This window comes from Scyliorhinus canicula, chromosome 28, assembly GCF_902713615.1.
Source record: "Scyliorhinus canicula chromosome 28, sScyCan1.1, whole genome shotgun sequence".
NCBI lineage: Eukaryota > Metazoa > Chordata > Chondrichthyes > Carcharhiniformes > Scyliorhinidae > Scyliorhinus > Scyliorhinus canicula.
Window position 1 is genome coordinate 341,092 of NC_052173.1, and position 13,142 is coordinate 354,233.

Below are 13,142 nucleotides of genomic sequence, written 5' to 3' on the forward strand. Positions count from 1 at the left end.
TCAGTTCTCAATGTGATATTCTGCTGGTGTCTCCGTCCCAGTGACACGGGCTCCTGCTGGTGTCTCCGTCCCAGTGACACGGGCTCCTGCTGGTGTCTCCGTCCCAGTGACGCGGGCTCCTGCTGGTGTCTCCGTCCCAGTGACACGGGCTCCTGCTGGTGTCTCCGTCCCAGTGACGCGGGCTCCTGCTGGTGTCTCCGTCCCAGTGACATGGGCTCCTGCTGGTGTCTCCGTCCCAGTGACACGGGCTCCTGCTGGTGTCTCCGTCCCAGTGACACGGGCTCCTGCTGGTGTCTCTCTCTTCTCTGCCACTCTCTTCTCTCTCTCTGTAATACAGGCTCCTGCTGGTGCCACTCTCTGCCACTCTCTTTTCTGCCACTCTCTTCTCTGCCACTCTCTTCTCTGCCACTCTCTTCTCTGCCACTCTCTTCTCTGCCACTCTCTTCTCTGCCACTCTCTGTGGTACAGGCTCCTGCTGGTGCCACTCTCGTCTCTGCCACTCTCTTCTCTGGCACTCTTTTCGCTGCCACTCTCTGTGATACAGGCTCCTGCTGGTGCCACTCTCTTCTCTGCCACTCTCTTCTCTGCCACTCTGTGATACAGGCTCCTGCTGGTGCCACTCTCTTCTCTGCCACTCTGTGATACAGGCTCCTGCTGGTGCCACTCTCTTCTCTGCCACTCTCTGTGATACAGGCGCCTCCTGGTGCCACTCTCTTCTCTGCCACTCTCTTCTCTGCCACTCTCTGTGATACAGGCGCCTGCTGGTGCCACTCTCTTCTCTGCCACTCTGTGATACAGGCTCCTGCTGGTGCCACTCTCTTCTCTGCCACTCTCTGTGATACAGGCGCCTCCTGGTGCCACTCTCTTCTCTGCCACTCTCTTCTCTGCCACTCTCTGTGATACAGGCGCCTCCTGGTGCCACTCTCTTCTCTGCCACTCTCTTCTCTGCCACTCTGTGATACAGGCTCCTGCTGGTGCCACTCTCTTCTCTGCCACTCTCTGTGATACAGGCGCCTCCTGGTGCCACTCTCTTCTCTGCCACTCTCTTCTCTGCCACTCTGTGATACAGGCTCCTGCTGGTGCCACTCTCTTCTCTGCCACTCTCTGTGATACAGGCGCCTCCTGGTGCCACTCTCTTCTCTGCCACTCTCTTCTCTGCCACTCTGTGATACAGGCTCCTGCTGGTGCCACTCTCTTCTCTGCCACTCTCTTCTCTCTCTCTGTGATACAGCTCCTGCTGCGGATGAGTTGGCTAGATCTGTCAAATAGCCAGCACAGGCACGATGGGCTGAATGGCCTCCTCCAGCTGGATTACTCTATCATTATATTGTTCAAATGGCATATGGAGCAAGTGCATAAGCCAAAGGCCCAGGACCTCCCTGTATTTGACTTTGCAATTCCGTAAACCATTGTCAAACAATGAGTGTATTTGATATACGAGTGAAAATTCTACCCTACTGAATGTTAGCCAAATACAACAATTTCTGGATTTGATGGTGGCAGAGTGCACATGAGTAACAGTAAGCTGTGCCTTTCAAAAACTTTGCATCCTCATGTTCAAATTCCTCCATGACCTAACCCCTTCCTATCTCTAATCTCCTCCAGCCCCACATTCCCCCCGAGATACATGAATGCTCCAATTCTGGCCTCTTCTCCTGCATCCCCTGGTTTTAATTGCTCCACCATTGATGGCTGTTCTTTCAGCCGCGTCCCTGAGCTCTGCAATAACCTCTCTAAACCTCTGCGCCTCTCTATCCTCCTTGAAGACAGCCCTTCAAACCCATCTCCTTAGTTGGAACAGTGACAACTTGTGTTTGATACCGTTTCTGAGAAGTGATTGCGATATCAGAGGTGCTGTACAAGTGCAAGTGAATGAGTCCTAGTCTCAACCCCAATACTTCCCTGCCCTGTGGGACTGTGACCTACACATTTTGTCCATTGCTGTTGCTGTCTGGCCTGGGCAGAAAGACAATTATAGAAGAGGAGCTCATACTCTTAACAGACAGAGAGCGAAAGAGAGAGGGAGAAAGAGAGAGAGGGGGAGTAGAGAGAGAGAGAGGTAGAGAGAGTGAGGGGTGAAGAGAGAGAGGAAGAGAGGAGCAAAGAGAGAGGAAGAGGAATAAAGTCAGAGAATGAAAGACCATGAATGAGAGAGAATGAGAGTGAGAGTGAGAACAGGAGAGCAAATGTGCATTCACAATCTCTGGCTGTCTCAAAGTGCTTTACAGCCAATTATATTTTTGAACTGCGGTCACTGCTGTAATGTAGAAAACAAAGCCCCACAAACAACATGTCAGTGACATTGGGATAAATATTGGCCAGGACACCAAGAAAACGTGCCTGCTCTTCTTCAAAATAATGGCATGGAATCTTTTACATCTGCCTGAGGGGGCAGCTGGGGCCTCAATTTATGTCTCATCTCAAAGATGGCAGATGCCAGAGAGCTAAGAGTCTGCTTTTGATTTTCCCCATCAGAAAACTGTTTTGAACATGAACGGTTTTGTTCAGGTTGAACAGGAATTCTCCATCTACAGGACCTTACTTACCACGACATAAGATTCCTGGTGACGTGATTGGCTGCTTGCATACTGCACAGTTCCTTTTCTTCTTAAATGTTTTCTCCTTAAAGCTGTGAGTACTCGGGGGATCGACCTTACCAGGCTGTAAGACACAAAAGATATGTGCGTTAGAACCAGCTTCACCGTCAATCATTGACATCGATGAGCTTTATTGACACGAGGTTGAAGGTCAGCAGTGAACAACACTTGACTACGCAGAATCTCCAGTACACAACTCAGTGCTGCTTCAAAATGGGCACGCATCTTTCAGAGTTTTGGTTATTTATTCTGGTTTAATTTAAAGATGACGTGCCATCATTTTGAAGGAATCACGTTTGAAGGAGCTTTGCACCATCAGGACATCAAACACCAGGGATTCAAATCAGCTGAGCAAGCAAGAGCACAGAGCGTATCCCCCTGTCTGGAGAGCCTAGAACACGGAGTTATAATCTCAGAATAAGAGGTCAGCATTTTGAACTGAGATGAGGAGCAATTTCTTAGGAATTTGCTACCCCAGAGGGATATTCATCCAGTATATTTAAGACTGAGATCGCTAGACCTGTAGACACAGGGAATTAAGGGATAAGGATAATGCGGGAAGGTAGAGGTAGATCAGCCCCAGCCATCATCATATTGAATGGCCGAATAGGTTTAAGGGCCCAAATAGTTGACTCCTCCTGTTTTGCATGTCCTTTGCACAACTTTAATTGTCCTCCTCTCTCCTTTCATGTCAGCCGAAGCAAGCATGTTATTTCTTAAAAGTAGCGACAAATGTTAACAATGTCAGTAATAATATGGCTTGCTTTATAATGAAATGAAAATCGCTTATTGTCAAATGAAGTTACTGTGAAAAGCCCCTAGTCGCCACATTCCGGCGCCTGTTTGGCACCTACATTTTAAAAATTAGATCATGGGATGTGGCATTGCTGGCTAGGCCAGCATTTATTGCCTGTCCCTAATTGCCCTTGAATTGAGTGGCATTTCAGAATCGGCCACATTGCTGTGGACCTGGAATGACATATAGGCCAAACCAAGTCAGGACACCAGATTCCCTTCCCAAAAGAATATTAGTGAACCAGGTGGGTTTTTATGACAATTCATAATGCTTTCATGGTCATCATTAGATTTTTAATTCCAGATTTGTATTGAATTCAAATTTCACCGTCTGCTGTGACGGGATTTGAACCCAGGTCCCCAGAGCATTACCCTGCGTTTCTGGTGCTTTGGCGACCATTCTTTCCTCAGCCAACCTTGCCAAAAGAAAATTAAATAGAAATATACACAGAAACAAGCCAATTGCCCAACTAGTCCGTGATGGCATTTAACTTCCGCCCTATTCGTCCGTTCATTCACTTATTCAATCTAATCTCGAATGTTGACTTGATTTCTGGCTCAACCACTAGCCCTGGAAGTGAATCCGACATAGCATCACAACTCTCTCTTGGTAGAAAGAGCTTTCTCCTAATCCCATTCCAAATTGGAAAGAATTGAAAAACAGGTCTAAATTTTTTGTTATCAGTCGTATTGGTGTCATTTTTAAGTGATTTTTCATATCTCTATTTTAACCTAGCTTTTACAAGCTGTCGCAATCTGTCCAATGTTAATATACTTCTACGAAGGGAATTAACCGGTCATTAATCACATTTCTGTACATGGGATGTTACTCTGTGGAAAAATGGAGTCATCTTTCCGATGAGACATGAAGCTGAGGCCCTGTCTGTCTTCTCAGGCGGATGTAAAAGATGCCTACTGTACTATTTTGATGTGGAGATGCCGGCGTTGGCCACACTAAATTGCCCCTCAATTGGGAAAAAAAGAATTGGTATACTTTGCATCAGTATTCACCAAAGAGAAGGAATTCGTGGATGTTGAGTCTGGAGAAGGGTGTGTAGATAGCCTGGGATCTCACATTGAGATCCAAAAAGACGAGGTGTTGGGCGTCTTGAAAACTATTAAGGTAGATAAGTCCCCAGGGCCTGATGGGATCTACCCCAGAATACTGAAGGAGGCTAGAGAGGAAATTGCTGAGGCCTTGACGGAAATCTTTGGATCCTCACTGTCTTCAGGTGATGTTCCGGAGGACTGGAGAATTGCCAATGTTGTCCCTTTGTTTAAGAAGAGTAGCAAGGATAATAAAGGAAACTACAGGCCGGTGAGCCTTACGTCAGTAGTAGGGAAATTACTGGAGAGAATTCTTCGAGACAAGATCCAATCCCATTTGGAAGCAAATGGACGTATTAGTGAGAGGCAGCGTGGTTTTGTGAAGGGGAGGTCGTGTCTCACTAACTTGATAGTTTTTTGAAGAGGTCACAAAGATGATTGATGCAGGTAGGGCAGTGGATGTTGTCTATATGGACTTCAGTAAGGCCTTTGACAAGGTCCCTCATTGTAGACTGGTACAAAAGGTGAAGTCACACGGGATCGGGGTGAGCTGGCAAGGTGGATACAGAGCTCGCTTGGTCATAGAAGTCAGAGAGTAGCAATGGAAGGGTGCTTTTCTAATTGGAGGGCTGTGACTAGTGGTGTTCCGCAGGGATCAGTGCTGGGACCTTTGCTGTTCGTAGTATATGTTAATGATTTGGAGGAAAATGTAACTGGTCTGATTAATAAGTTTGCAGATGACACAAAGGTTGGTGGAATTGCGGACAGCGATGAGGACTGTCAGAGGATACAGCAGGATTTAGATCGTTTGGAGACTTGGGCGGAGAGATGGCAGATGGAGTTTAATCCAGACAAATGTGAGGTAATGCATTTTGGAAGGTCTAATGCAGGTAGGGAATATACAGTGAATGGTAGAACCCTCAAGAGTATTGAAAGTCAGAGAGATCGAGGTGCACAGGTCTACAGGTCACTGAAAGGGGCAACGCAGGTGGAGAAGATAGTCAAGAAGGCATACGGCATGCTTGCCTTCATTGGCCAGGGCACTGAGCATAAGAATTGGCAAGTCATGTTGCAGCTGCATAGAACCTTAGTTAGGCCACATTTGGAGTATAGTGTTCAATTCTGGTCGCCACACTACCAGAAGGATGTGGAGGCTTTAGAGAGGGTGCAGAAGAGATTTACCAGGATGTTGCCTGGTATGGAGGGCATTAGCTATGAGGAGCGGTTGAATAAACCCGGTTTGTTCTCACTGGAACGACGGAGGTTGAGGGGCGGCCTGATCGAGGTCTACAAAATTATGAGGGGCATAGACAGAGTGGATAGTCAAAGGCTTTTCCCCAGGGTAGAGGAGTCAATTACTCGGGGGCATAGGTTTAAGGTGTGAGGGGCAAAGTTTAGAGGAGATGTACAAGGCAAGTTTTTTACACAGAGGGTAGTGGGTGCCTGCAACTCGCTGCCGGAGGAGGTGGTGGAAGCCGGGACGATAGTGACATTTAAGGGGCATCTTGTTAAATACATGAATAGGATGGGAATAGAGGGATACGGACCCAAGAAGTGTAGAAGATTGTAGTTTAGTCGGGCAGCATGGTCGGCACGGGCTTGGAGGGCCGAAGGGCTTGTTCCTGTGCTGTACTTTCCTTTGTTCTTTGTTACGCTAAATTTATTTTAAAAAGCAGATGCCTATGTTGGGTGCATTTAGCGGGGCGTTTCCTGGTGCTTGCAGTATCAAGAACAACCCCGCAAGTAAACAGGGCTCTGCTTCATTTCTGGGCCATGGCGAGGAATGCCCCGCCGAGGCCGCATGTAGACCCCATTTCCTGCACTTCTCTGCTCGCCAGAGCAGGAAGAGATCGGGAGCGATTATTCAGTTTCTAGACCCCCACTGCAGCCCCCAGAACCCCCAAAAAGCCCTCACACCAATCAGGGGGTCCTCGAGCCCCCTACACCCCATCTCATAAGGGCAGGGCACATCCGGGCCCGGTCCTTGGCACAGGAAAGATGCCACCTGGGCACCTTGGAACGGCCAGCCTGGCAGTGGCACTGCCAGGGTGTCCAGGTGGCATCAGGAGTGACAGGGTACCACCTTGCCCAGAGCCCGACCACCCGGGGGCCCCCAATCAAACGGCGCCCGTTCGGAGGTCTCCGAGGCGAGGCCATTCAAACCCAGGCACTGGGCAGATCCGGCGTTGATATATTTAAGTGAGACTATCTATTCACTTCAATATGCAAATCTGGATCCCGACCTCAATGTGTGGGATCCAGATCGCGATGACTCAAGATCCCGTTGGATCTTGCGAGGCATGACAAGGCTGGTGGATCTCACGAGGCTGATAGATCACGCCCAGATTATTCAGTCATTATCACGTTGCTGTGTGTGGGAGCTTCCTGTGCGCTGACTGGCTGCCACGATTCCTGCATTACAACAGTTGATGACACCTCAATAAAGTACCTCATTGCTGAAAAGCACTGTGAGACCTCCTGACGTCACAAAAAGCGCTGTGTAAATGTAAGTCTGTCTGTCTTTTATTTGTTGATTAAACATTGGGGAAGCCTTTCCCCTAATGGAATCAAAGGTCTTTTCGTAATGGGTGGTACTTTTGGGATTAAACTGATTGTGGTTTGGACCTAGGGTGCAGAACCTGCAGGTTCCTGGACAGCCTGGGCCCCAGTTATCTGAAGCCTCGATTGGAGCAGTACCGCAGGAATCTGTCCCTCTCCTACCCCATGGGCACGTTCGACACTCGGGAAGTGCAGAGCTGGACAGATATCCAGAAGCTTGTTTATGCCAAAAGGATACTCTGCAATCTCTGTACTCCTGACCATGGGACACTTCCTTTCTGATAAAACAGCTAGGATTCAGAACAGCGCAACAATACATAGGAAGCTGAGGATACAGCAACATAAAATGTATATGTTCTTATCCCTCCCCCCCTCAACCTTTCACAGACCATAATCTTAGACTGTTTGATTCTACCAAAGGGCAATAGGTTCCACAATCCTGCAGGGTGCACAACCAACCCTCCCGATCACTCTCGCAGACACACATTCAGAAGAGCCTTAACCCTTAAAGACTTCAAGCTTGTGAAAACGAGCATTGCTTCCTGGAAGGCGGAGAAACTTAGAAAGCTACTTTTTCTAATTATTTCTAAAGATGAACGTCGTTCAAAATGTTCCAATGATTGAGACGAGCAGCATCTTAGCGAGGCAGAAATGGAGGCTGCCAGTCCAGAAGCACTCCACCCACTCCTAGCCCATGGCTTCGGAGGCTCTTAAATTAATCTCAGCCTGGAGTCTGCCAGCAATCTGGATACATTCAGATCAAACTGCAGAAAAGCATGATGAGAAGCAGGACATAAATTATTGATAATGGAACCAAAGTAGCCTGATCCAATTAGATTTATTTCGCTTCATTAAGTTCAAAGCCAAAATTACTGCCAAATGATATGATTTTAAAAGTTATTGACGCCACATTTATGGACATTCTCCTTTAAAGCCAGGCCATATATTCGTAGTATTCTCTGTACTCAATGAACAGCAAGATGGCTTCAGCAAACCAGCTGTTAAAAAGGGATTTTCATTTCTGTAGTGCTTTTCATGGCCAATGGGCATTCCAAAGTGCTTTACAGCCAATTGAGATCATGTAGGAAACATAGCAACCAATCCGTGCACAGCAAGTTCCAACAAACAGCACTGCGATGACGACCTGTCTTTTAGTGATGTTGATCGAGGGATAAATATTGGCCAGGAGACCAGGGAGAACTCTCATGCTCCTCACTGAGGTAGTGCCATGCGATCTTGTATATATGCACTCCAGAGGGCAGACGAGTTCAACGTCATATCTAAAAGACAGCAATCTGACATTGCAGCACTCCCTCTGTACTGTACTGGGAGGGTCAGCCTGCATTACTGCAGTGGTGGAGTGGCACCAAAACCCACAGCCTTCTGACTCGAGCGAGAATACTACCAATAGGGTCACAGCTTGTACACATCAAACATTTTAGGACAGGAATTCTGATCTGGGCAGTTTATATGGGAACACACAATATGCTCAAATTGGATTCCTGCTTTGGACGAATGCCTGTTCACGTAAATTTCTCCAATTGGAATTCTTACGCCTTTACAATTGAACATTTCTTTAGATGCTGCGAGATTTCTTCCCCATCTCCGAAGGCTGAAATGTGCAGGAAAATGCTTTTCAACACACGGATGAGGCAAGCTGTAGGATTGGATGCTACTTTGTCGGGGGAATCAATTAAACTTGGTTTGTGGGTCACGACCAACTGGACACAGAGCTGTACCACAGGAAGGGGACCGTGTGCAGTCTGTTATTGCAAAGATCTGGGTTATTAACAGTTTGTGAAATTACTAAAAGACATCCATGTTTACATTTGACAGGCAGACATAGCCTTGCCTGCTGCCGACACACATTGGAAAAGAGTGAGAATGTTAACTGTACTTTTATCAATTCCATACAAGGGTGGTGAAAGCAGAGAAACTGGATGGGCGTTTGAAGAAAATGAACTTGCAGCACCAGAGAGAGAGAGCAGAGGAAATTGAACTGACTGGTTTGCTCCACAGGGACTGGTGTCATGAGAATGTCGCTTTAAGAAATGTTTGGCTGCTCATGTTACTGCAGTGATGTCAGAGTGTGGGTGGAGCTGAGCTCTGGCTCTGCTTTTTAGTTTCACTTTGAGAAAAGCTTGAGTGTGTATTTTTGGTTTTGTTTTCAGTGTTGGAGCTGAAGCCAGACAAAGCAGGTGTACTGTTGATCTCTCTGCCATGAAAAGACTATCTCTTGATCATTTGGTGAATTCAGAATTATAAATGCTCTCAGTTGTGAATGTAAACTTGATGTGCTTCTGTTAAAAGGTGTTTCTTTTGTCTTCTGGATGTTGTTTGGGAATTTATTAAGGATTACTTAGTGTTGTATTCTTTGGGGGTTGTATTTGAATTAATGGTTGCTAAGATGTTCACTGTATGTTTTAAAAAGGTTAACTTGAGTTCATGGAATAAACATTGTTTTGCCTCAGGTGATTTCCTCGCCTGAGGAAGGAGCAGTGCTCCGAAAGCTAGTGTTTGAAACAAACATGTTGGACTTTAACCTAGTGTTGTAAGACTTCTTACTGTGCTCACCGCAATCCAACGCCGGCATCTCCACATCACAATCCATTAAAAGTTGCGGGTCAGGTGAGCTCCATGATACACTTTGGGGTTCTCTAAACTCTGGCCCATAACACTGGCATGAACTCAAATGGGCCGAATAGCCGCCTTCTGTGCTGCAATGACTCTATCTGGAACAGTAAGGTGCCCAGTTGAATCTTCAGTCGTGTCAGGTTACCGTTTCTGGGCAGTGGTAGAGCTAGTTAAAGTTAGTAAGAACCAGGGAATACAAAGAGAACCAGCTTCCACAAAATGTTCATGTGGGAAGCTCGAGAGTGGACAAGATCAGGCTAAATCTGTGGACATCCCATTCACCAGCATGTTCAAGCAGCCGTCAGACACTTACCACCCATCCTCACGCAGAAACAATGACCATTCTGCGGAATTAATCCAGTGCCTTTTGGAATGGATTTGCATGGAACATGCCTGCCCCTCGCTAGCGTGTGGGAACACGAGCCAGCAGTCTCACCGAAACCCTCGTGTTTTTCCTGAACGCCTCAGACAGATTAGATAACCACTTTCCACAACAACGAGAAAAAAACCTCACACGATATTAAAAATACGACAGGACTTGTATCAGGAGGTTATTTGTGCAACTTTTGTTTTCCAACCAGGCAGGCGAAAGGATTTAATTTCTCCTCAGTTAATGAGCGAACGTTTTGATGCCAGGTTCATTAACTCGTCATCCCAGCAGTTATACCAGGATCTGGGCAGAACACGGAGGTTTGGCGGGAGTGGCACCTGGAGGATGGGGGGGGGGGGGGGGGGGGGGGGGGGGGGGGGGGGGGGGGGGGGGGGAGAAGAGACATAGAATGGCACCTGAAAGGGGGGGGGGGGCAGAGTGGCATCTGAATAATGGGGCGGGGGCCTAAGAGTGGCATCTGGAGGAGGGGGGGGGGGGGCAGAGTGGCACGTGGAGGATGGGGAGGGGGGTAAAGAGTGGCACGTGGAGGATAGGGAGGGGGTAAAGAGTGGCACCTGGAGGATGGGGAGGGGGGTAAAGAGTGGCACCTGGAGGATGGGGAGGGGGGTAAAGAGTGGCACCTGGAGGATGGGGAGGGGGTAAAGAGTGGCACCTAGAGGATGGGGAGGGGGAGTGGGGTAAAGAGTGGCACCTGGAGGATGGGGAGGGGGGTAAAGAGTGGCACCTGGAGGATGGGGATGGGGGTAAATAGTGGCACCTGGAGGATCGGGAGGGGGGTAAAGAGTGGCACCTAGAGGATGGGGAGGGGGAGGGGGGTAAAGAGTGGCACCTGGAGGATGGGGAGGGGGGTAAGAGTGGCACCTGGAGGATGGGGATGGAGGTAAATAGTGGCACCTGGAGGATCGGGAGGGGGGTAAAGAGTGGCACGTGGAGGATGGGGAGGGGGGTAAAGAGTGGCACCTAGAGGATGGGGAGGGGGGTAAAGAGTGGCACGTGGAGGATGGGGAGGGGGGTAAAGAGTGACACCTAGAGGATGGGGAGGGGGGTAAAGAGTGGCACGTGGAGGATAGGGAGGGGGTAAAGAGTGGCACCTAGAGGATGGGGAGGGGGAGTGGGGTAAAGAGTGGCACCTGGAGGATGGGGAGGGGGGTAAAGAGTGGCACCTGGAGGATGGGGAGGGGGGTAAAGAGTGGCACCTGGAGGATGGGGAGGGGGGTAAAGAGTGGCACCTAGAGGATGGGGAGGGGGAGTGGGGTAAAGAGTGGCACCTGGAGGATGGGGAGGGGGGGTAAAGAGTGGCACCTGGAGGATGGGGATGGGGGTAAATAGTGGCACCTGGAGGATGGGGAGGGGGGTAAAGAGTGGCACCTGGAGGATGGGGATGGGGGTAAATAGTGGCACCTGGAGGATCGGGAGGGGGGTTAAAGAGTGGCACCTAGAGGATGGGGAGGGGGAGGGGGGTAAAGAGTGGCACCTGGAGGATGGGGAGGGAGGTAAAGAGTGGCACCTGGAGGATGGGGATGGAGGTAAATAGTGGCACCTGGAGGATCGGGAGGGGGGTAAAGAGTGGCACGTGGAGGATGGGGAGGGGGGTAAAGAGTGGCACCTAGAGGATGGGGAGGGGGGTAAAGAGTGGCACGTGGAGGATGGGGAGGGGGGTAAAGAGTGGCACGTGGAGGATGGGGAGGGAGCTAAAGAGTGGCACGTGGAGGATGGGGAGGGGGAACAGAGTGGCGCTTGGGGGGGATAGGAAGAACAGGCCCTGAGGCTGGTAAATGCCAACCCACATCCTCCCACCCCATTGAGGCAGCTTGCTGGGGCTCCCCGGCTCCTACCCTGCCAATCAGGAAACTTCAAGGCCACAGGATTGTTGATACAGGAAACAGAAATGTGTTCCTGATGCATAGGGGTGGCACACATTATATGTGGGCAGAGTAGAAGGCGCTTTACTCGATATTTAGCTGCGATGAACTTGAACAAGTGCCTGATGCTGCCAAAAAAATGGAAAAATTCCATCTCTCTGGAATAACATGCCTCACCCAAGATCGGCACAAAATTCAGTGAAAAATTCTGCTGTTCAATAAGTTAATTTGATATAAGTCAACCGCAAAATACATTATTTTGTTCAACAATTACAATAAAACTTTATTTGAGGATGACTTTTAAATTGAGTGCTGCAACCCCTCTAACCAAGCATTAATTCTCAATTTGACTTGTGTTGAGATCAATGGGATGTTCCCTCAACTTTTTAAAAATAATAGTCATTTTCTTTCAAACACGAGCAAGGTGTGCGGCTATGTTTCTCTTGCAGTTGTGAGGAGGTGCAGCTGCATGTTTTCATAGGCTGGCCCCATTTCTCTGGCACTGCTGCAGGAGGTGGAAACAGAAAGAGCTGGGGCGGGATCCTCCCATTCGGTGGCAGAGTGCCCATGCCGTCGGAAACGCCATCGCGTTTCATGATGGCGTCAACGGGCCGCTGGGAGGACCGATTCTGGCCCCTACAGGGGGCCAGCACAGCGCTGGAGCGGTTCACGCCGCTCCAGCCTCCCATCCCGGCGCGAACTGTGCGCTGCAGGATTCGCGCATGCGCAGCGGCGCCGGCGTCAATGAGGACATGCGCGGTGGCTTCCCTCAACGCACCGACCCTGATGCAACATGACGCGGGAGTTCAGGGGCCGGCGCGTAAGAAAATAGGCCTGGGGAGCAAGAGGCCGGACCGCCGATCGGTGGGTCCCCACCCCCACCCCCGGGGTCGGAGGCCCCCCGGCCACAGGCAGTCCCCTAACCCTGCGCGCAGAGTTTCCGCCGACTGCGACCAGGTGTGGACGGCGCCGGCTGTACTCTGCCTTTTTAGATCAGCCGCTCGGCCCATCCGGGCCGGAGAATCGGCGGCCCGGCCGCGTAGGGCAGCCCGCGACTGGCGCCGCACAAAATGAGCACGGCGTGGTGCGGTTGCGGGGATTCTCCGCCCCAGGACTGTCATCAGGTACGTGAGGCACATCCAATAAATCACAGAATTGTTACGGTGCACAAAGAGGCCATTTGGCCCATCGTGTCTGCACTAGCTCTCCAAACGAGCATCATGGTTTCGTGCCATTCCCCTGTACCCCTGCACATTG

At 49.6% G+C, this 13,142-nt stretch overlaps 1 protein-coding gene across 1 annotated transcript in view; it reads right to left on the reverse strand.

Moving 5' to 3' along the window:
* LOC119958190 (tensin-2-like) overlaps positions 1-13,142 on the reverse strand; it is a 381,277-nt gene that overhangs the window by 251,071 nt on the left and 117,064 nt on the right. The window contains exon 2 of the mRNA XM_038786559.1: positions 2,547-2,661. Within this exon, the coding sequence (XP_038642487.1) occupies positions 2,547-2,661 (115 nt within the window). The remainder of the gene's footprint in view (positions 1-2,546; positions 2,662-13,142) is intronic.